The sequence below is a fragment of the Haliaeetus leucocephalus genome, unplaced genomic scaffold, assembly GCF_000737465.1.
Source record: "Haliaeetus leucocephalus isolate CR32 unplaced genomic scaffold, Haliaeetus_leucocephalus-4.0 Scaffold373, whole genome shotgun sequence".
In the NCBI taxonomy this organism is placed as follows: Eukaryota; Metazoa; Chordata; class Aves; order Accipitriformes; family Accipitridae; genus Haliaeetus; species Haliaeetus leucocephalus.
The window spans coordinates 5540240-5562469 of record NW_010972809.1 but is presented as its reverse complement, the minus strand read 5'-3'; the positions used below and the strand labels follow the sequence as shown (position 1 = coordinate 5562469).

Genomic DNA, 22230 nt, shown 5'->3' with positions numbered 1-22230 from the left:
GAGGCACTCATAGATCTATAAATCCAATTGATGAACACTTCAACAATTGTCCAAGAGCAGTTTTATAAGATAGTCCTATCGGAATTAATAATGCTGATGCAAAGCTAGAAAGCAAGGAAGAAAACGTCCCTCACAGGCGGAAGACAATGACCATCACAGACTACTGACCATGTTACTTCTGTTATTTTCAATTCTCTGAAAGCAGTAACGACCAGAAGCCTCATTTGTGGATGGCATCCCCAACACCGGACACTTTGCAAACACAGATATATCTCCTGCACATCACAGCTTAAAGTCTGTATATGGGACTAGAGGCTAGTGGCTTAATGGAAAAGAAAGAGGAATTATTTTGATAGCCAAAGTAGAGCAGACCAGCTTCAGACTTCTCCTATCTCCCTCTGCGCATTTCCAACTCAGCCCACTCCTCTGGGTGATCCTGGAAGGAAAGGACCAGGAAGAAGACCATGGCTATCACGTCTGACTGACCAAACTCACACCCCCTCCTCAGGGCAGCCCTGTCCATGCCCTTGCAGGGAGCCATTTCTACTCGTCCATGGAGCTCCTCAGTTTGCTGAGCTGGCTGAGAAATTATCTGGGATGGTACTGACATTTAAACAAGTAGCAAGTCTCTACAACCCAGTCAAGAGTCACCAGATGGCATAGATAATTTTTGACATCAGTGATGCTGCTAAGCCTTTGGATACTAGCAGATTGTAATCCCTCAGGATGTTCAGGCAGTGCACATATAACCTCACAAAATTCTCCTGAACATACTTCTTAGCTTCTCCATTCAAAGAAGCACCCTGAGAATAATTTTCTTGTATATCTAAGTCCTTTCAGGTAATACCCAGAAGTACAAATCATTAATTTGGACCAATATGTCACAGACTCCTTTTGGAGACTGCCACTCACCATCCGTCTTTCACCATTGATTCCTCTCCACTGCTCAGCCCTCTTCACAATGTAGCTCAGCTCCTGACTGGAAATCTCTAAGTCCAGTGGAACAAAGAACGTGCCTTCCTCCCCATGAATACGTCGAAATACATCCAACAGCCAACCTTCGCTATGTAGCCTAAGGAAAGAAATGACACGTTTGGTTTGTCTTTGAAAGGACTCTTCATACAAAAAAGAAAAAGGCGTCTTAGCCTTTTATAAACTTCTAAATCTTGGTTTTCCCTTCATGACTATGTTCTCTACCCGTGAGTAAGAAGCTTCTTTCCCACAAGTTCTCCAACATACAACCTTCCCCAACCCCCTGGAGACATTACAATACCTGAATGAAATCACATAAACTTAAGCAGCAATTTCTTTTAATTCTTTCAAGATAATGACTTCCTCAAAAGATCCCGATCTTCCTTTCCTTCAGAAATGTCCAATGTCTGTCCTTAGCACTGGGCTGGGTAACTAGTTCCAGTGCTTACATGGAGCACCTCAGTTAGGCATGAATGGAAGTCCTCCTGTGCCAGGGTTCAATAATGGGCAAATCACATCATATAGAAAGGAACTACTCAGCATTTTTTTGAACCCCAAGCCTGAAGTCTATACAATCTAAACTTCTCTTGATGTTAGTAAAGTTCATTTTGTTTGTTGCCTTTGTTTTTCTATGACATTTCTGTGCTGTGGTGGGGGAATTGAATAAGCACTACGCAGTAAAATTCTCTACCACAAGAAAGGCTTGCTGTGTGGTATTTCTTAATGTAGGTGAAACCAAGAAATATTGTGAGGCTTTTGGAAAAGCCTGGTGTCACATTTTTAGCCTTAGATGAACTTTAAAACTTCAAAACATTTCTGTTTAATTCAAATGGAACCTCTTCAAGTTCATCTCTTTCTCATTCTACTTTTACTCCAAAACCAGGGGTTCAGAAAATAAAGATCAGAAAATCTGGAATCTCAGTCTTGGATATTGAACTGAGGTCTGTCCTTTTGTACCCCTCTTCCAAACCAATACTTTATTACAGTTCAGCCATTGCTTGGTGCCAATCTCAGCTTTTCCATCCTTCCCAGAGACTGGCTGGGTAGTCATGAGAAGCGCAGGGACTGCTGTGTGCCACTGCAACCAACAAAAAGCCCAGATTTCTGTGGAGCTGTACAGGTCCTTCATTTCTTGGCAGGGGGGAGAGAGAGCACAGGCACAGCTCCTTTGACTCTCCTCTGAACCCTCATCCTTCTCATGTACAGCAGCACTAGACTCAGTTCTTGTGGCTGATCCTTATTCTTGGGTCTTGTATTGGCATGTACGTGTTAACCCATGTGTGTGCGGGTGGAAGGCAGTGGACTGTCCCAGTAAATCAGAATGAAGCTCACATTTACACTAGCTCTCCATCTCACCTTACAGTGCACAGTGTAGTTGCAGAGAAGCACACTCAATAAGCTGCTTAGTACAATTTTGCCCACAACTGAGATTTAGCGTGGAAGAGAAATAAGGAGATGCACCAACAGATTTTTTCAACTTGATGTCAGGAGGAGCTTTAGCTCTCTCTTCAAAGGGGAATATGTACCTTAGGGTCAAGCTCTATATCCAGAGTTTCTGTGATGGAGTAGCTATTCTGATACTGAAATCTGGCAGCCTGGCTCAACATCAGATTAGGGACTTATATCTCCTGCTTTGCTGCAAAGGCGCTCTCTGTACTTTTTTCCCCACCCTTCTTTTTTGAAACATTCCTTTTTGAAGCTGCAGGCCTAAATTTGCTGTAGTTTCCAAGATGTCATTTTGGCATTCTCTTATCAAAAGAGGAGAGCAGCTGGAAGATAATCTAATCGAGATGTAGGTAGTGCTGGGAATATAAACAAACTGGCTACCAAGAAATAATAGAAAAATCTCTAAAGCGTGAAATGCAAATCAGTGCTAAGGCAGAGTAGGATACTAAAGTATGTTAAAACACGCTACAGAAGAGATTTTTTATAAATAACTAATACCCTTCATGGAGTAATTTTCCAAATTCCACAGTGTCTTCAAAGAAAAGTTTGTCTCTTAATCCCTGGATTTACATTATATATTCTTTTGTCACAATAGATACATTTTTGCAAACACTGACCCATAACTTTGAATTACCTTGTGCTTAGTTGAAAAACTAGCACTCAAGCTGGTGGGCTTTCTGGCCTTCTTCTCATCTTGAAAGAATAATATTCTATAGTGTTCATCTTTGAAATTCCAGGTCAGCAACTTAAATGACTTGCCACTTATCTTGCTAAACAAGAAAAAGACCTTGCCATTTATTTAAGCTCACTTAATGTAACATTCTTATTTCAAATGAAGTAAAATTTAATGCAGTTAAATTACTGTCTATTTGCTGCCATAAACATTTTCTATATGAAGATTTTAAGCACATGGTTATAAACAATATAATTAACTTTGAATTAATTAAGAATCATGAAGCCTGTCTTCCAGCTTTGTTCCTCTTGCCCAGAAGTACTCAGCCTGCTCCTGTTACCTGCTTTAATTTCTTTTCTTTGGCACAAAAACTAATAAAACACTTCTTGTATCTTAACTTGGCTTCTTATAAATGACAGTAATAATTTCTATGGCTAATGCAATAAAGAGCAAAACAAAACTCAGATGTTATTTTCTAGAGATCTGAGACACAGTATAACACCTTACAAGCTCATTTATTTGTCAGAAAGAACAGAAAATATTGAAATGATTTGCTATCCAGAGTCAGATCAAAAAATGGACTTCTCAGAAAATTTACTCAAAACAAAAGTTGAAGGGCAGTTTCAAACAATTAAAACATCTTCACTTGAGCCTTTCTCATCCATTTTTGGAAAACAGCTTTAAAAAATATAAAAATAATTTTGCTGTTAGCATTGAAAAATGTAGATTTTTGAAGCTTTTCCCCAAATAATATTTCAATACCAGGAAATTTAGACTCTTTCCAGCAGACACTTTTAGTTGAGATGGGTCTGCAGTTTCTCACAGTGCAGAAAACATTTCACCAACAAATTCCTGACTGTTTCTAATGTCTAGTGGAATTAAAATGACGGAATTGCAACCAGTGCCACTTCATTTTTCCAAAAAGTAATTAGACTATCTCTCCATGCTAGATGTACCACAGACTCCCAAGACACCCAAGGGGAGCCAGATTTACTGAGGTATGTTAGTTTATAAAGACACAAATAGATTCCTACTGCTGTTTATCCCCTGCCCATGATTTCATTATCTTCCTGGTTGTTCATCAGTGCTGCCGTGAAGATTTCTAGCTGTGGTGGAAACACACACTTCCCCTACTTGCTTTGGTGGTCTGGTGGGTTTACTGTTCTTATCACTTTTTTATACACTGCTGAACACTTCTGTTAAATGGGAAATTGCTGAGTAATTCTATCCAGTTGCACCAACCCCCCCATCCAACAGCCGAAGTCTTCCCTGTGGACTGGTGTCTTAGGACACAGAAGACATCCCTCAATATTTATATTCGTTTACACTACAAGAGAAAGATGTGGTGGATGCCTGTGTAAAAAATAGGTGTTTTCTGTGTCATGCATATTATGTTTGAATATCTTTGAGATATAACACCTGAGAAATATTCACACAAAGGGATACTACTGCCTTGGTTATAATACTATTTTCTCTTGAAAACAAATGCTGTTGTATCAATATTCAGGAAAAAATGTTATGAATTGCAGAGATGTTTTCCTTAAAAAACATTTTTAAAGGTTTTAATGCTATCATTAGTGGAGTGACAGTGTGCTGCTCAAGAGTCCTAGCCAGGTCCAAGGTTCCCACTGTGTTGGGCTGTGGACGTACAAGGAAGAGAAACTTGATCCAATTTCAGAAGCTCATAGTATAACTTTACTCTGCACAGACTCCACTATTCAAAATGTTTCTTTTTCTTATCAAGCAAAGAACTTCAAAGACCTTATGCACTGTAACAGATTTTGTTATCTTCTCTTTGCTTTTGCATTTTGCTATGAATCATTTTTAAAATGTGTCGTACTAAGAGAACTTTTTTCCCCTAGTAACATTCTCCCCCCACCCCTTTATTGGAAAACATTATGGGAAAATTGATCCAGAAGGAAAGGAACCTTTGATGATCTTGCACCTGTTCCCCAGACAATGAAGATGTTGGTAATATTCTCATAAAAACCTGCCTTACAAATGTTTTAATTTAAATTAATTTTCCTGAGTAATAAACGACAGCAGCTAAAACTTATGAAGCTATTCAAAACTATTAAGTCAATGATTAAGAAGGCATTAACATCTCAAAAACTAATTAACTAGACTACCAGTACATCAGAGTTGTGTACAGCTTCCAGGAATGCAGGAGCTTTGAAATACTTTGCAGAAATTTAGATTGCCATTTATCTTTTTCTGCCTGCTGCAACAGAGTTTGTGGAAAGGAGATCGAGGGATGATTCTGTCAGATGGAGGGCGTATGCTGAGCGTTTCTATTCTTACACCTGCCTGCATCTTGCCTTTGCGTACGGCTTTTTATTGGTGCTTGCCACCACTCAGCGTTCATCACTGGGTGAATCGAGGGCCAGTACAAAGTTCATACTGTATTATAGATGAGTCACTCAGAAACAAGAAAATACACTGTTTCATTCAATATATTAGACAACATATCTCATTTGTTTTCAGCATCCCACACCTGCCCCTACTGACTGTACCGTTAATGGTGCCTACTAGAAATGTGGCAAGAAACGTAGCTGGTCAAATTTCATGATGAACTAAATATTGATAATGGGCTAAAGTCATGGGAAAATTATTTGGATATAGTCATGTCATGCAGTGGGTTAAAGCTGCAGTCACATCAAGTCAAAAATACTGTATTATCAAAATGCTTTAAGACTCTGGGGGCCACTGCAAACTCAGAGATTTTGCACTTCACACCATGTGTAGCTTTCTGAATTTTTCCTATTTCTCACAAAAACTCTGCTTGGAAGACTAAAGACAACGTCTTCCAAAGTACCTAGATAAAAGGTACACACACTTTAGAGCTTAAACCCTTGGCACAGACACCATTGTCTGAAGCCAAAGAAACAGAGGCTCCTACACTCTAGCAAAACCATTATATCAATTGTGTTCTTGTTGAGGAAATAAGTGGCTCCCTCTCTGACTCGCCGTGCCCACCAAATATCAGTGTATTAAAAGTTAAGCAGGAGCTAACCCCTCCTTGATCATCTGCAATTCTGGGCTCTGGATATATGACGTTGACATGTCTTTTCTGATGTCATCTTATTTTATCTTACGTGAGAAGGGGCGTGAGCCTAAGCTCCTAAGAGAATAATGAGATAAAGAGACATACCTTAAAAAGTACAGGTACAGCACTGTCGATGAGATGATGAACAGGATTGTATAAAGCATCACAGTGATTAAAGCTCCAGGAATCCCTGACTCTTCTGCTCTTAGAAAGACCCAGTAGAGTTTTGCAGCATCAGCAATAGGTTTCTCTACACTGTTCCCAAGTCGCTGTCATGGGGGAAAAAAATCAACATAAGAAAAAGCCAAACCTGATTAGACTAGTTATCTATAGACACAAAAGAACCTGTATTTCTTTACAAGAAGGATTTAACTAATTTGTGGGGTACACAGCTTGAAACTTAAGACTGCTACACAGAATTTGAAATTAACCATGAGATGTGAAAACCTATTTTCTGGCTTATTTTAGTACAAATAAAATCTACCCTATCGAGGTGGCTGATTGAAAAAACCCCATGTCACAGTGAAAATACTCAATGTGACCTTCATTAGCATATTTTGGGAGAAGTGGAAGAAGGCTGAAATTTACTTTATTTCAATGACCAGAGAGGCATAATAATGAATGATTTATGCTGCTGTTTTTAGGAGTGCTAAGTGAGCACTTGTGCCAGTGCATAATTCCAAACTGACCAGTCTCAAAATGACTTGCCCTTGTCACAAGAAAAATGCTGGTTCCTACCAGACTCAGCAAGTTACATTATTTTGAAAATGTGCACTTTGGAGACTGTATACACACCAATTCCCCATTTCAGATCGAGTCAGTGTGTGATGCTACCACTGGAAAACAATAGTAACCACTGTGTTATCTGAAATACCAAATAGAAGTATCAGGGCATCTGCATGTGTTGCTAGTTGACACTTAGGATAGCTTTTCCACTAGCCTTGCAAACAACAGCATCAGTCAGAGAAGGTAGTGGATTCACAAAGCTTCACTGAGACCCAACGAGCTGAGAAAAATGGAAAAAGCAACTATAAGTAGATCAACAGGGGACACCAGCAGGGTTTTGTTAAGTTTTGCCCAAAGGGGTTGACCTTTTTTCACTGCAAAAGAGACAAGTTCCCCCTACAAAGCAATATTTTAGTTTATGTACATGCATTATCAAGTCTGCCCACAATGTTTTAAGTCAGAAAATCAGGCATTCCCTTCACCCCTCACTCCTAGTGTCCAGTCAGTCCAGTTTAGGAAGCCACAAAGAACAGCCTGTAACACTGAATAACCAAAAATTATCAGCATTATTTCATGATATAGATCTCATTTAATTTCTTTTTTTCCTGAGGAGAAATAGAGACAGAATGAGACCAATACCTCTGAAGAGATCTGACTGTACCATACTCCCACTGCTGTGGTAGAATTAAAGATACCTGTTAACCGTACAAAGTAAAACCCATAAGTTGTATCATTAACAGCTTCTTCAAAGGTACATGACTGTCATATACCCTACTTAGTTATGCTATTAATGGTTTATGTTCAACTGCTCTGTAAACAAATAAACTTGTATAACTATTCTCATTCTACTGAAGATGAAATAAATCTTTAGCATACTAAATATTGGTAAGGAATTACTATTCATAGGACAAAAATAGTAATTTAATTGGGAATAAGGTGGTTTGTGTATTTTTACAAAGATTCAGAAAGAATCCTGAAGGGTTTGTAGCACTCTATGTTTTCTTATACTTCCAGTAAAACATGGAAAAAGATTTTCCAAAAATTTATTATTTTCCTTCTTTTTTTTCCATATCTAGTTCTTAAGAACTAGCTACTGTATTGACATATTATTGCCCTCTGCTGGATCAATTTAGAAGAATTCAGCTACATATCATGGGTCTTCTACTGCTCAGAGCTAAAATAAATTCCTCTCTTCACTTTTTAAAGTGACACAATGACAGCCATATCCATATTAAATCACGTTAACACATTTTGCAAGGATGTGAAACTGCACCACTAAAAAATCCAGTGTTTATTATCATTCAGAGAGGGAGTCTGGGACCTTTAGGCTTCAAGAAACCTGCACTTCCCTGAGCAACTTGCCTGGACTAATCCTTAGGAAGAGCCAAAACTTTCTCCCCATTTTTTGCTACCTTTGCAGTGACATGCATAATAAAGACAATTACAAGTCCAATGACGAGCTATACAAAGACTGAGATTCTTGAGTATATTTCTGTTCTCTCTCCACCCTTTGCAACACTGCCACGTTTCTGTAATGGAAATTACAAGTCCCAGGAGAATGGTAATGGCATATAAAGACTAGTCACTAATTCAGATCTGACCATATTCTTTACTAAAAAGTTAAAATACATTATCTTCTGGTTCTGTTCTATCTCTCTGTCCTATCCTCTCTTCTTGCAAAAAAAAAAAGCTGTCTGCCTCCACCACTTTCTTACGGAAGAGACTGTCTACCAAGGAAAATCCTCTGCACAGCAGTCACGTCCTGACATCCCTCCTGAGAGGCAAAAGTCTGAATGGCAAATAAGAATAAATTTCTCTCTGATCCAAGCAGTTCTTTCTGGCAAGGCAAAAATGGTGTGGGGGAAGTGTACCTTTCTATCCATTTTTTCTAACAAAGAGATTGTGTCAATCCTTCTGTGGTCCTCAAAGATATGATCCAAGAAAGGTGTCTTCATTTTAAATTCTTTCAGTATCTGTCTTGGGTACTTCTCACACCACAGAGTGATGGTCATGCAAGCACTTTGCAGTCTTTAATGTTTTTTATGATGACATGTATCCATGTGGCTAAAGAGGTGTTACTCTCTGCATTTTACAAGCTACACAGAGACCAAGTGGCCAGTCCCAGGAAAGCTCTGGCAGAACTGGAACGACAACTGCATTCTCCAAAATCATAGGAAAGTTTCCTACCCCTGGAACATCCTTCTACAAGCTGATAGTAAATCAAACCTGGAATCACACATTTGACAGAGTATCTTGAACTATGAGTTGAAACCCCCCAAACATGCAACTGGCTCTCTAGTCTTCCCTTAATAATAATAAAAAGTAATTAGTAAACAGAGAAACCTTTATCTCCAGGGCTGTCTGTCATCTTTCATAAGTATTAAGGCCATTTAGGATACTAAAATACATTCTAGCACTAAAATAACTCATATTACCACAACACAACGTTTTAAAAAATGCTTGATCTAAAATAGATTGGCAAGTAAATCTGAAATAACTGCTGAAAGAATGCCAGAAGAAAAAAAAATTACAAATGCAATAACGAAAACACATGTAAGAGATATAGTTTCATTTTGGAAAGGATGCACACAGTATATTGTGTAATATTTGAACAAATGAGTTTCTACCAAAGAAAATCTTGGTGGGTAAAATTGCCAAATTTTCAGTATGAAGTACAGAGAGAAGTGTGCTTTTTTAACATTGTGATGAAAAACTTAGTTACCTTATTCATATCTCACGTTTCCCACTGACCAAGCAAAGAAGCCCTATTTGAAACTGATAATGAATCCAGTCTGACTAGAGCTGAACACAATTCCACTGAAGTCAATGGCAATGATATTCTCAATGCAAGTGTGGGAAAGACAAGGCAGACCTCAGCCTTTCCTCCAGTTTTTATGAATACACCAGTATTGGGGGGTGGGTGGTAGGAGCCTTTTAAATATTTAAATATTTCTAGCCTGGATATTGGGGAAATACCCCTTTTCTCCTACGAAAAAAATTCATCATAAGAATGATTACAATTAAAATTCAATTCTGTGCATGGTTTACACCACGAAATTTAAAAAACAAAACAACAAAAAAAACCCAGCAGGCTGTCCAAGTGAAAACTACAGTGTGTTGCCACATGCTTAAACTATTGCAATTACCTCCCAAGCGAGCTCCAATTAAATTTCTTGAACAGCTGAATTTTAATTTTCAAAACCACTGCAATGGGAAACAGCATGTAAACAGTGAAAAATGACATTTTTAACAAGACTTCTTAAAAGCTGACCACAGCTTAGTGGATGAGGAATGAAGAGACCTGAGAAAACCTGATCCACCACAAGGACTATGGGTTACTGCTTGTTCTGGAGCGAGCAACAGAAACAAAGATGTCTTTGAAAGACAGACAAGGGCAGGACAGCAGCAATACCACACCCCCAGAAAAACTCTCAGCGCCCTGCATCCATCGAAAGGACCCCGTGTCACCTACACAGTGAGAGCCAAATCTGAAACACACGTTCAGATTAGGGAGACTGGGCTTTACCTCGGATGTGATAAAAGTCCCCAGCCACCAAAGTACAGATGAGCTACACAGAGCATACGTAGGTGCAGAGAGAGTTGGGAGCTTTGCTCTCATGATTTTACATATGACGAAGCTCTTTCCTTAGAGATGTCTGTCTTTCAATCTCACAAGTCTTTTTAGGTGTGCCAGCAAATTATATTAACTACCTTGCACGTCAGAGAAATGCACAATAACCTCCATTTTTTCATTTTGTCTGTTTCACTGCTTAGAAAAATCTGAAGCGCTAATAATCAGGACTGCTCATTAACCCATCTCCATTAACATCCAAAATTGCAGTAATCCTTTTCAAAGCAGATGCAATCATTCCAGTGGTGGATTTACTTTCTTATCTCCATATATGGCTTGTACAGTGCTCTTAATTTTATGCAGAAACACAGTGACTCCATTAGATGGGAATTTTGTTAATAAAAAGGTAATGTATAACATTATTATTTAATTTCTTTTTAACTTTCATGTTCCATTGCCAGGGGTGGAATTTCATATCTTTCAGTGATTCACTGAATAAAACAAACTTCTACGTCAAGGTCTCATGTCCAAGTTATTTTAAGTGACTTACCCCCAGGAATGAATCCACTACGAACACTGCCAAGGGGTCTAGCACTGTCCAGAGTCCCATAGCTATGATAAACTTTGACAAGAAGGAAGGGAATGAGTCAAACAGCTGCTGACAGCCCCATCTGATTAGGACCATAAGAAGCAGCCCTGCGTTCAAGGTTAGGGGTCCCACCACAACCATGACCAACTCTTCACTGGTCTGCAGCAAGGAGTTCTGGTAGCACAGTTCGACAGTGTGAGGGAAAAGCTGGAATCTGTAAAAAGCAAAAGGAGAGCGCTTGTCTGTGCTCCTGGGCAAACCATTAAAAAAAAAAAAAAAAAAAACCATGCATACAACATGTTGCATTGTAAAGTTGCATCCCTAGCTTGGTCACAACCCTCCGACCAGAATCTGTATGAAGCTACTCAAAAAAAGAAAATTTTTCTCTTCCTCCTGCCTCCGCATCCTTTGATCTGCTCTGACTCCGAGTTCAGTGGATGCACATCCAGGCCCTTGGGACTGCGCTGGCAGGGCTATAGGAAGACATCAGCTCCCAGAACCACCAATGTGTGCACAGGGCCCAGGAGCTCACCCCTCTCTGCATATTGCAGCACCTTCGGTCACCGCACAAAGTGCGAGATACACTATGGATGACATAGCTTTTAGCATCCCTAAAGTGACTGGAAATGTCCCTCACCACCATGGGATGGTGGGATTTGCAAAGGTCACACAGTGAGCAAATTTCCTGGCGCTGTAGGAGACGGGAACTGCATGGTATTGGGAGCTGCATACAGCTGCTGAAACATAAGGCAAAAAATTGAAGCCAATCCAAGTGGCTTAAATTCTGCTCCTAACCAAAGGTGAAGTGGTTTAATTCTTACTTTGGTTCCAACCTGTGAGTGCTACCACTGTATTTGGTGGTACCAGAGAGTGCTCAACTCAGTCTGACATCCTGCAGGCACGCAGCTACAGATTGGGATGCTGATCCTGGGCATCTTGGCTTGAGAACACCATCGTTTCTCTAGCTGACTGCCTGGGACAGCTGTGATTAGTGGCTTCGAACATGACCACCTCTCTCTCACACGTTGCTTCCTTCTGTTGTGTTTTCTTTGCTTTCACAGACTCTTGATGCTTGGCCTCCCAGAAGTTTTAATGCCAGCTGGCTGAGCCCGCCTGGGCTGTGCAAGGCCAGAAGCGAGAGATGGCTGGCTTTGCATTAAGATCTAGACGACCACCTTAACAATTCCCAGCGCTGTCCAGAGTCTGCTCAGACACCCTGTTTAACTTTTAGCCAATAATCACAGTATCACAGCAGACATAGGTCACAGAGTTGCATGTTACTGGCTCCTACTGACTGATTCAGGTTTGCATCATGCTTTAAAGTGAAGAATAGGAAAAAAAAAAGTTTCTATTGAAGAAATCTTCCTTTCCCTAAGCATGACTGGTCTTTTTTGCTCTGTAAACCCATTCTCTACCCCACAGCAACATATGGAGAACCAGGTATACATCACCTTGTAGACTTGTTCTCTTTTCTTTTTTTTTTTTTCATGTCAAGTAATGACAAGTAATGATTTTCCTGGAACTCTCTAGAGACCTCTGATTCCCAAGCTAAAGTCAATGTATCATATAGTTAAAATATGTCAACCCCTTGTAGTCCTCACGGTAAAATTGATATATCAAAGTTAAATTCTTCAAAGTATTTTTCTCATAGATCACTTTGGTAACATCAAATATGATTTAAATGCTTCTTTAGTTCTGTGCACTTCTTAGGCATTTTGAAATACTTGATTCAAAATGATAAATGATTCTTGTGAAAGATACAGAACCCGTTGGGTATCTCAGAGGGGAGAGAGGTAGGCATGACACAAGATGCACAAATGTACACAACCTGTTCTGGGTTGGAAATTTACAGTATTAACATCTTCACCTTTCTGTTAGGATCACATTTACACATCAGATCATCTGGAGTCTGGATGTGGTCCTTGCTCTCCTGGTCTCTGCAGAGGCTCCTATCCGGGCTTGCATGCAGAGCCCTTAGCACGAGTTGTAGTCATCAATTCTCTTTGTAGTGCAAAGGAACTGCTTTGAATCAGCTATCTGTAGAAATATTCTGACAGAGAAAGAAGGCAGCTGGACTTACTTTGTAACAGGAACCGAGATGGTCTGAAGGAAGAGCCATTGGCTCAAATAATGCAGGTAGAGTCTCACGAACCAAAGCAAAACTATGAGCAGCACAAGCAGCCAGAAGTCCCCGGAGCGCCAGTGAGAAGCTCCCAGCTCTGAGAAGGCTGCGTATACCACGAAATGGAAACGATCGACAACCCGCCTGGACAGTTTCACTTCACCAGCAGAATGGCAGCTGGAAATATATGGAAATAAAACAAAGAGTCATTTAGAAAAACATATAAGAAACAGCAGCTGGTAAAACACTGTAGAGTCCTATTATACAGATAAATGTGGCACAGGTTCTGATCATAAGTTTTGATTGACCAACACATCTGACAGTAAAAAATAGAATGTTTTTTTCTTTGCAGTCTAGGTGATAGGTGGCTTCCTCCCAGAAAATATGCTGCTACTTTTATAACGAAAACAACAAATCACATTTAAAACCAAGATTTTAAAAGTCTTTTGCTTTCATTTTAATTTTCTCACAAATTGCTCTCTGAAGAACACTTTATCACTTATTTTCCTTCTGAGAAAATGGCAAAAGAGCTTGCTGTATTTGTATTGAAAAAGTATTAATTTTATTGAAAAATATAAACGGCTTTTTGGTGTTTGGGTAAGAGAACTTCAGTCAAATATTTCAGTACACAATGTGGGCTAAAACTCCTCTTTAAACTAGTTTCAAGTAAAAGAGAAAATAGAAAGGAACTTGCACCGTACAGTATTCTGCTACTGAGTGTGGTGTGATTTGCCCTTTAAGCTAATTACTACACTGCTTTAAAGAGGGGGGGGGGGGAGAAATGAAATGCAGAGATGCAGCCTTGGCATTATGTTTCCAAGAAACTGGAGTCTCTCAGCTGATTCAAAGCTGAAAAGACAGTAGCTTCTTTGACCTTTTGAAACTTCTAACTGCTATACTTATTTCCACTGATTTAAATGACTAAGCAGATGAGATGCACAACTCTAGGACTAAATATGATGTCATCATGCTCAAACTGTTATTTATATTGATTAAAGCTTCTGAAAGTTCAGAAATATAAAGATCTTTTTGTGGAAGAAAACATGCTGGCTTTTTAAAGTGTAGCATATGACTGGGGAAGAAGTGACAGCAATACTTGCACTGTATTTTATACTCTTTTAAAGCATTTCCCTGCCTACACATATGAATTTTTTAAATAGCTGTGTACATTTCTTTCTCCAGCAGTCACAAAGAGAACTGTGAATAGCAATGTAGAAACTTAAAAGGATTCTGCGTTTGCTCTAGGTTTGAATGAGCAGGAGAAATAAAACCCCCAAACTTGCCAGCCTTAGGTCTGGATTTTGGGACTAGCTTTGGCATCATGTTACTCCTGATCCTCAGTGTTGAGCAGGACGCATGTGTAGGAGAAGGCATGCTGTCTGCCGCCCTTTTCTCATGAAGGCTCAAGCTTTAGTTACCTGGTTGGCTGAAGAACAGGAGGAGGAGTTGTCAAGGACACACCACAAAAAATGTTTTGGGTCACTAAGAAGGCCTCACATACAAATCACCAAAACTTCTCACAGAAGCATCTGTTTGGCTGAGACAGGTGATCTTTGCATTGACTACAGGTTGATCTGTCAGGGGTTTTGATGGGGTTTTTAAGACATTGTAGTCCACTTTGCTTATATCCTAATCAGTCACAAAGTCCTACTTTACAGACTTAGGGCCACATCATGAATCACCTTCCTCATATTGCAATTATTTACCCACAGCAGCCTACACGAACATCACAACACATTTCATTAACATTATGAAAACATAGTCTAGGCTTGTGTGAGAAAGAGACAAAGAAAAATGTATAAGAAATGTAATTTGCTGTGCTATAATACTACAATAACCTTGGCATTCTGGATGTTCTGAACTCTGAAGCTAGAATGTACTACATTTCCTTTTATGTAAAAAAATTTTTGTCATCTTTAACAACTTCCATCAAAATCTACTCTTAAGGTATTCACTCCTTGAGGAGACTTAATAGGGCAGGATTAGCCACACAGTTATTTTAGTTAGACCAAATAGTTTGTTGTTTGTGCAAAAAAAGAAAAAAGAAAAAAAAAGAAAAAAGAATACTATCTTAGCTTGTAATACTCTTCTCATCCTGCATCAAACAAGCAGAATTACATAGATGCGCCACCCAGCCTCAGCCATATCAGAAATCCACACCTTACAGGGATCACTGCCAATCTTCATCTCTGTGCTAAGAGCATGAGTAACCACGTATTTTCCACAAAAGTCTGGATGTAGGTCACTACCTCTTTTCATGTAAGAGTCATTTGCTACTAGATTATTTAGGCTTAATTTACTAAATGAATCTACCTCCAAACAAGCAACACCAGAGTGCAATGTTCATTATACCACCTGTAAAATGTTTCAAGATGTAGATCCTTCCTCCAACCCAACACGCAGACTGAGAAGGAGGGCATGAGCTCAGAGTACTGAAAATACCAAGTCCTCTTTCATTCACAGCAGTCCTGGAGCGCCAGAAACACTGAGAAACATTAGTGACCTAAACACTGGCTTGGGAAGGTGAGGTAACTTCTTCCTCACGGAGGCAGGATCTGGCAATGCAATCAGTACTTTCACAAGAGTTTCACAAATCCACTTACTCCAGCTCTGTAACTCATTGTGTGGAAGCTGCTTGTGTAAGCACTGTACAAAGTGTGGCTGTCAAACTTCCCCAAGACTTAGGCAGCAATGAAAATACTCAACCTGTGTCTTCATCACTCCATTGCTCCCCAGCCTACTTCCACTTTCAAGAGGTCAAAAGAGATCTAATGTCTCCACCTGTGAGCTATGTCATCCTTGCTGAGATGCTGGCTCTCTCAGCCATGGGAATCCACCTACACAACAAACTTCCAAAGGAAAGCAGAGAAACTCGGAGCACATTCACTGTTATTAAACCCTAGATGCCTTCCACTGGCAATGACCCTGCTTAAACCAGCAGGGCAACATCTATGATGTCTTTACTTTGGTCATCTTTCCTCTGAAAAAAGCAATAGCAGCCCAGAAACTCCACAAAAAGCCAAGCTTGCTGGAAGTCAAAGAAATCAAGAAAAATATATGCATTAGGTAGAACCAAACAACATTAATTTTTACTTTTGGAACAGCAATTATTTTTTTAAAGACTTCATGATTTTCATCACTCACCTTGACCACCATTTCCAGCTTTTAAATAGAAATTAAAGTTCTCCTTACTGTTTAACTTGTCAGAAGTCCAGATTATGAGTGTCACTTCTGAGCTAGCTTGTACTTCCCTGTGACTGTGTAACACCTTGACGTGAACACCATCAGCCAGTAGTAGAAATTGGTGGAAAATATAGCATATCCAGTGACTCAGTGAAGGTCTCAACCTATAACTGGAACCTCTTTTTTTACTTTAAAACAAATTCAGTGGGGCCCAACTTACTTGTACGTTACAGCAAACTATTCCTGAGTACTCATTAATCATGCTATGAGGCTGTTTACTGGTTGTCACTTCAAAACACTGGGCTTAAATGATATCTCTTATTGACTTTTTTGAAGAACAAAGAAAGGAAGAGGCAGAAACATGAAATGAAATGCACCAAACAAGTGGAAACAGCCCCTTTAAATATTTTTAGCTGGTGCTACTCGTGAAAGCTTGTGGGTGGAGTGACAGTGCTGGCAGATACAGTTTTCAGAAGAGATTTATATAAAGTTGCTCTGGGGCAGAAAGCATGAGTATTACCTTTCAAAAACAAAACAACCCCTCCACCCACAAAAAGCCCAAATCTCAACCCTTGGGTGAAAACTAGATAGAGCTCCAAATGAGAAGCCACTTGAGCAATGGATTTATCCATGATTCCTTGGATTACTGGTAAGTAATTTGGCTGAATGTTTCTGTTCTAGGGCATTAGTTTTGCATTTTTCTTTGCAAAATGCTGCAGTAACAAATAGCAGAGACCGAATTACCATAAAAGCAGGTCAATTATTTCGATGGAAATTGTTCAGAAGGAAAGAAACAATGCACAGATTCTCTTAAGCTACACTTGATGATGATGACAGAAAAGTAATGGCTGATAGAAGGCAGTGCGTACTGTTGGGTGACAGCTTTGCTGCTGACAAACTACGGTGAACATTTGTATAATGCACTGCAAGACTAGCACTTACAGCTGATGGTGGGGGTAGATTCCCAGTCAATCCAACGCCGCTCGCTCCAGAGCTACACTGGTGTATACCAGCTGAGGTATTCAGGATCTAGTCCTGAACGTATCTATTATTTACATTGCATAAAATAAGGCAAACTAAATGTTTTATGTTACCCATACAGCCAGAGAAGATTTAAAGAGCAAAAGCAGACAGGAATGACTTTATGCAAATTACTTTCAGGGAATCACAGTCCTCACAGCCCAAGGATCTGTGCAACATATTTACTCAGTTCACAAATAAAAAAGATCCCTCCCCATCATCACCATAAATAGCAGGTATTTAAACATAGCCATAAAGTTCTTTATGGCTTATCAACGGTAATGAAGATGCAGGAAATGCTGCCCAGCGTAACTAAAATAAAATGCTATCACTTTCAGTGGAAAAGCGCACCTGTATCTGAAGGTACATCTAAAAATAATACACTAATACATGTAGTCCTTAAAATGGAAACCAGTTAAAAGCACCACTGATGAAGCATGAGGCAGAATAGAATATGGTTCATTCCCCTATGCACAACATAAACACATATCTAAAACTTACAATTTTATTATCATTAGAAGGATTTTATTATTATTCCTTCTGCATATTTTTCCTTTATAGATCTCATATTGCATTACAAAGAAATTGTCTTTATCCCAGGCTGTATGGTGATGATACGAATTACTTTGCCCAATAAGCCAATGGCAGAGCTGTGAACTGACATCTGCTGAGTTACAGTCCATTATTCTATCCACTGGATTCCTAATAAAATATTACTTTTTTGTTTATTTGTATGCAAAGTGAATATAACCAGGGAGACCATTTACCCAGGATGAAGACACTGGTTTTCCTTATCTCTTCCCAGGACACACCTATGCTTCATATTCTTCAGTTTGCAAGCACCAAGAAAGCGGGTACCACAAACAGTAACAGGGGCTATCTAGGGACTATCTGCTATAAGAGAGGTGGCAAAAGACCTGAGGGGACATTAGGTAATTCCTTAACATACTAAATGCTCATAGGAAAATTTGTTCTACAGCTTGCTGCAAAAACCAAAATCATGGTACAGAAGAAATGCTGGAAATCCTGACAGGTTTATTTTTCAGGTGCACCTGTGGTGGAAAAAAGAAACTGCCAGAAGCATGCAAATTCCAAAAACACCGAAGGAAGGCTGTAGGAATTAAACATTCTTGCAAAGCCGGAAAAATAGACAGCCAATAACTGCAATAATTATTTTGGGTTGCTGCAAAGTACATGACAGAGGTATGTGAGTGCACCTGGCAACACCTACGCTGCCCTACCAACCTGGGGAGGAGGAGGGCGATGGTGGCCGAGTTCCTTCCAAGGTCCAGACTGTGCCAGCTCACGGGGAGATGGCCAGCAGACAGCAAGCCCTGGATCAGCAATAGTCCAGGTGTGTTTGCATCATGTGCACAGCCAGGAGCCAGAACAAACACATCAGCTGAACTTTTCCCACAACCCAGTCACGCCAAGAAGCTCCTGGGGATACGTGCTGGCACAGCTGGTGCCTTGGAGGGACCACTGTGTTCTTCCATACTGGGGGATGGACACTGTGGGTCAGTGGACCAAGACATGTTCATTAAAGAGGAAGGGCAGAAAGTGCTGACAGCTTCATATTCCTCTGGATACATCTGTGCTAGCCTCAAAATGGTGGACACTCAGCTTTCACTATAAAAGAGTTTATGACAACAGAAAACTGGCAAACAGCAGCAGATTCCTGTCCTCAGCAGTCCCTTTACCCAATGGTGTAAGGCTGGCAAAGAAGCCCATCTCCTGCCTTTAGCTAACTAAGAATTTCCTGAGGGACTTAACTGAGACATTTGCAAGAAGAGATTTCTTACCAAGCTAGGGAAGGAAGCATAGGAGGAAGGAAGAATCACAAAATTTAAGCAGAGTGGCAATAGTGCTGGAGGACAGTGTGGTTCCTTGTAGAGAGCTTGGCAGAGCTTTGCACGTTTCAGCTTTGAGCAGCATCTGACAATGACAAAGCAAAAATTACAAAAAAACAAATTATTATCGTCACGCCTGCAGTTTAGGTAGGCAACTAAAACTTTGCCTATTTCATGCTTAACTGCATTTTCATGAGCCTGTTGGCTTGGCAAAACAGTCTGGAAATCTTACAAGAACAGACTTTGTTAAAATATTCCAGTCCGTCTGGTTCCAGCTCTGGATGGGAACAAACATGAAACGAGTAAACTCGAGTGCAGCTCTCAGAACTTTTAAGAAGCTCTGTTTTATATTTCATTCTAGAAAGGAACAAAAGGCAGCAGACAGTCTCTGTTATTCATCCTCATGACATGACTAGGCCAGTCAAAAAGCAAAAGAAAGCATGTAACTCCTCCCCTACTTCTTGCCCTCTGACTGCTTTAAATAAATAAGACAACAATGAATGAATAAGAAAAAGACACAACTTACATACAGGAGGATGCAAGGTGTCAGCAGAGGTATAGACCTCACAAAGATGGCACTATCTGTAAAGCTGTTCTACCAGTGAGTAAGCATAAATGCTCAACCTTGTGCATGAGCAATAAAACAAAGATTTTAGGACCTGGAGAAGAACCTTACAGGGCAACCAGAGTAATAAATATACCTTCAAGCTCATCTCAGTTAAAAATAAAATAGAAACCAAAGAAGTAGAGATGCTAGGCCTAAAACATCTATAGAAGTTCAGGAGAATCAAGGTAAAAAACTTTTTATTTATGTTAATAGAAGCAGCATGCCCCACCCAGGAGGAAAAGAAATACACATATATGTAGGTAGTACTCCTGCTTAAGGTAAGAGAGTCCCCTGTACCTGATGTGTGGAACGGTTTCTACCTTGACACAGAAAACATCCCCAAGGACATTTGTTCTGTCTGGAAGAAAAATGTAATCTTCCTCCTGACCAAATACACATCTACTTCTGAGAGCCACTAAACACTCAAACACCATCTGTGAGCTGTGCATTCATCTGTAACGCACCAATTTAGCTGGCAGGCCATTGGGAAACAAGACTCTGAAGTTGCCAAGTTAAAATGGCAAGCCAGTACCAGCCAAAACTCCACCAAGCAGACAGGTGAGGTTTCCAGTGAACGTTGTAGCAGAGAGCAACGAAGCTTCAAAATAAGAAACAGCCTTGTGGTGTGGGGAAAAAAAAAAAAGGGGGGGGGGAAGCATAGCTTTGATCTTTTCCATCCTGGACTTAATTAGCAGCAGCATCACACTAGGAGCCTGGTTCTGTACAGCTGGAGTCAAACAGCTACCTTCCTTCAGTAAGAACCAACAGGCTCACGGCTGCTGTGGACAGAGCAGGCAGGAGATGCATTGCACAGGATGGTCCTACGTTTCAGAAAGACCTTTTTCTGGCTGGCTGTGCAATGATGAAACATCATCTTGTACAAACACAGACAAGCCACAAGTCAAAGCCCCTTTACTTCTTCAGTTGTATCAGTTTTTCACAGCAACAGGCTGAAGCAGAAATTGAATTCCTGCATGCTTGCATTGTTTCCCTTGCCACAGTTAAATTGTACATGTGTGAAGATGCTGGAGTTGGGATGTTGATTGTTAAACTGAATGCACCGTTTGCTTCATGTGCAGATTTATAATACTCATGCACCATAGGAATAGGTAGGTATAAAGATGAAAGAAAAAAAGTGAATCTATAGCTCTCTCTCATACATAAAAATGCTTCTAAAAGACCATTAGTGTTATTCCAGCCAGACCTCTAGAAGCTTCTGTATGACCTGACAAAAATGACCTTTCCTTTTTTCATAGCAAATTTTACAGGGAAGAACTAAGTAGGCAAAGCAGATGGAGACTGGGGAAAAAACAGGACATTTATTTAGAACAATTTTGACATCAGGGATTAATTTTTTACTTGATATCAATTACCTTTTTTTAGTTAATATTATTTTGTGCACCAACATGTCCATGCACAGAAGAGTTTGACATAGAAATAGCAATCCATGAAGAGAGTGAAATATGATGTGACCCAGGTAATGCCAATTAGAATGCAGTTAAAAATAAATCCTTCAGATTTAAACATGGCCAGATAAGGCAATTCATGAAACTACAAAGGAAATGTAATATATTGAAAAAGAAATCTCACAAACAGAAAAGTGCCTGAAATATTTAGAGCATTTACAAGGCATACTTTGTCCAAACATAGCTATAATGAACCATTTTGGAAGAACTCTTCCTCAAGGTTTTGATGAAAGAGAACAACCTCAGGTTTGAGCAGATGACTGATGTTATAACACTGCATTTTAAAAAATATTTTTTATTTAATAAAACCTGTTTTCTGAAAGAAAAAAAAATCTATGTTAAGCCAGCTTAATTAAATCTTCAAGAGCCTTAGGAAAAAAAAAAAAAGAAAAAGAGGAAAGGAAGGGAAAAAAGTTACGTGCATATGCAAAATACTCTAGGATACTATTATATTTAAAACATCATTAAGCAGTTATCAAGATGAGAAAACTTAGATACTGTACAGATATCTCAAATTCAATTAAATTATGAAAAAACACAGCTATAGGAAATGTTAAACTGAAATCTTTTTAAAAGATCTTTATAAACACCACTGAAATTATGGTGGAAATTATCCATACAATTTAGTCAAACAAAATGCATCACATAATAACAGTATTAACTTTTTCTTTTCAGTTTAATGCTGCGTTATTATATTTAGCTGCCTATTTTAGAAAGTAATTTGTGTTGATGGCTCTGGAGAAAAACCAAGCATTAAAGAACTAATTTAATTCCTTCTGAGCTATGTTCAATTCAAAAATATTTCTTTCAGAATGTCCCAGTACTGCAGAATCTGACTAGAAATCCACCTTGAACTATGTGCACTTTGACTAACTCTCTCCCCAAGGCAAAATGATCCTGCATTCAGCAGGGTTTTATCCCAGTCTTCTAAAGGACTTACACAGAATGTACCTGATATA

The 22230-nt window shown here is 39.5% G+C and overlaps 1 protein-coding gene across 1 annotated transcript in view; it reads right to left on the bottom strand.

Moving 5' to 3' along the window:
• Positions 1-777: 777 nt before the first annotated feature.
• The window catches only part of OFCC1 (orofacial cleft 1 candidate 1), a 122420-nt gene continuing 100967 nt past the window's right edge, over positions 778-22230 (bottom strand). The window contains exons 10-13 of the mRNA XM_010573312.1: positions 13104-13322; positions 10985-11237; positions 6243-6406; positions 778-1072 (exon numbers count right to left, since the gene is read on the bottom strand). Of these exons, the coding sequence (XP_010571614.1) occupies positions 778-1072; positions 6243-6406; positions 10985-11237; positions 13104-13322 (931 nt within the window). The remainder of the gene's footprint in view (positions 1073-6242; positions 6407-10984; positions 11238-13103; positions 13323-22230) is intronic.